General features: G+C 62.5%; 1 protein-coding gene across 1 annotated transcript in view; it reads left to right on the top strand.

Moving 5' to 3' along the window:
- The window catches only part of REXO1 (RNA exonuclease 1 homolog), a 22,131-nt gene that overhangs the window by 13,134 nt on the left and 7,607 nt on the right, over nucleotides 1-1,390 (top strand). The window contains exon 3 of the mRNA XM_007460356.1: nucleotides 616-720. Coding sequence (XP_007460418.1) covers nucleotides 616-720 — 105 coding nt within the window. The remainder of the gene's footprint in view (nucleotides 1-615; nucleotides 721-1,390) is intronic.

The raw sequence follows: 1,390 nt of genomic DNA, 5'->3' as shown, positions 1-1,390 counted from the left end.
CCCCCCCCCCCCCGCCGTCCCTGACCCCCCAAACTCAGCCAGCCTCCACCTTTCTGGTCTCCTGCTGCAGTGTCCCCACTTCGCCACCAGAGGGAGCCTGCTCTAAACAAAGCAGGCTGAGCCAGTCCCTGCAGAGAACCTGTGGCTTCTGAGGGATCCCAGGGTGGGACCCTGGCCCCGCCCCTTACTCCCTCCCTTAGTGCCCCACCCTGTTCTTGGCCCTTTGCTTTTCTGATTTCTTCCCCTTCATTCCCACGATTCTGAGCTCGTCCCTGTGCTGGCTGGGTGGGAGGGGAGCAAGAGGCAAGCGTGAGCGTGGGCTGGGCCAAGTCTGCAGAACTCACCATCCGCAGGGCCTGGGGGGGGGCCCGGGGTTCAGGCAGCAACTGGGGGCCTTGGCTCCAGGGCGCCAAGTCTGTTTGCTCACCTGGGAGGTGGGGCAGATGCCCCAAATCGCATCTCTAGGCGCGGCAGCCCTCCCTCAGCACGGTACTGTCTTCCACCCGCTCCTCGGGCCTGGGAGTGAGATCCTCCGCGTGCTGTGGGCCAGGGTGAGAGGAGCCACAGCATCGGTGTGTGGGGGGGGCCTCGCTGAGGGCTGGATGTGTGTCTCAGCCCCCCAAGGAGGAGAAGACCGAGGAACAGGGGCGCCCGGGCCTGACCACTCTGTTTCCTGGGCAGAAGAGGAGGATCTCTCACCTCTCCAAGCAAGGCAAGGAGGTAAGGGAGGGCCCGCTTCTGGGTCCTGGGTAGAGGCTGGCAGGGGGGAGGTGGGCCTTGCTCTCCCTTGCCCATGGATGCCTTTGGCAGCCGTGGCTCCAGCACTGCCCATGTCCTGCAGAAAAATGCCTGGGACCCATGTCCAGTCATCAAGTTGCGCTTAGTGCGCAGAATGGGGCACAGAGCAGGGACAGCGAGATGAGGGGCAGCCCTCCAGCAGGGTCACACTGCCCCATCCCAATCCCAGTTCAGAGGTACGCTGTGTGATCTTGGGCAAATGGTGTGACCTCTCTGAGCCTAGGTTTCCTCCCCTGTGGTCCAGAGACAGGATCAATTGTCAGTCACTATGGGGCTGCTCACTTAGTTAGCACAGGGAAGGCTGGAGCAGAAGACAGGGCTCCTGGCTGAAGAACTGCAGGTGATCCAATCACCAGACCCCTGCCCCACCCAGATGGGGATTTTGGAAGTACAGTTCAAAGAAGATTGGTTCAAGCAGGATCTAATCTAGGTGCGGGGGGGGGGGGGGGGGGGGGGCTACTCTTCGTTGCGGTGCGTGGGCTCCTCACTGTGGTGGCTTCTCTTGTTGCGGAGCACGGGCTCTAGGCACGCAGGCTTCAGTAGTTGTGGCGCACGGGCTCTAGAGCGCAGGCTCAGTAGTTGTGGCGCACGG

This window comes from Lipotes vexillifer, unplaced genomic scaffold (genome assembly GCF_000442215.2).
Source record: "Lipotes vexillifer unplaced genomic scaffold, Lipotes_vexillifer_v1.1 scaffold225, whole genome shotgun sequence".
Taxonomy (NCBI): domain Eukaryota; kingdom Metazoa; phylum Chordata; class Mammalia; order Artiodactyla; family Lipotidae; genus Lipotes; species Lipotes vexillifer.
The sequence above is the reverse complement of the archived record's forward strand: the minus strand, read 5'-3'. Positions and strand labels throughout refer to the sequence as shown.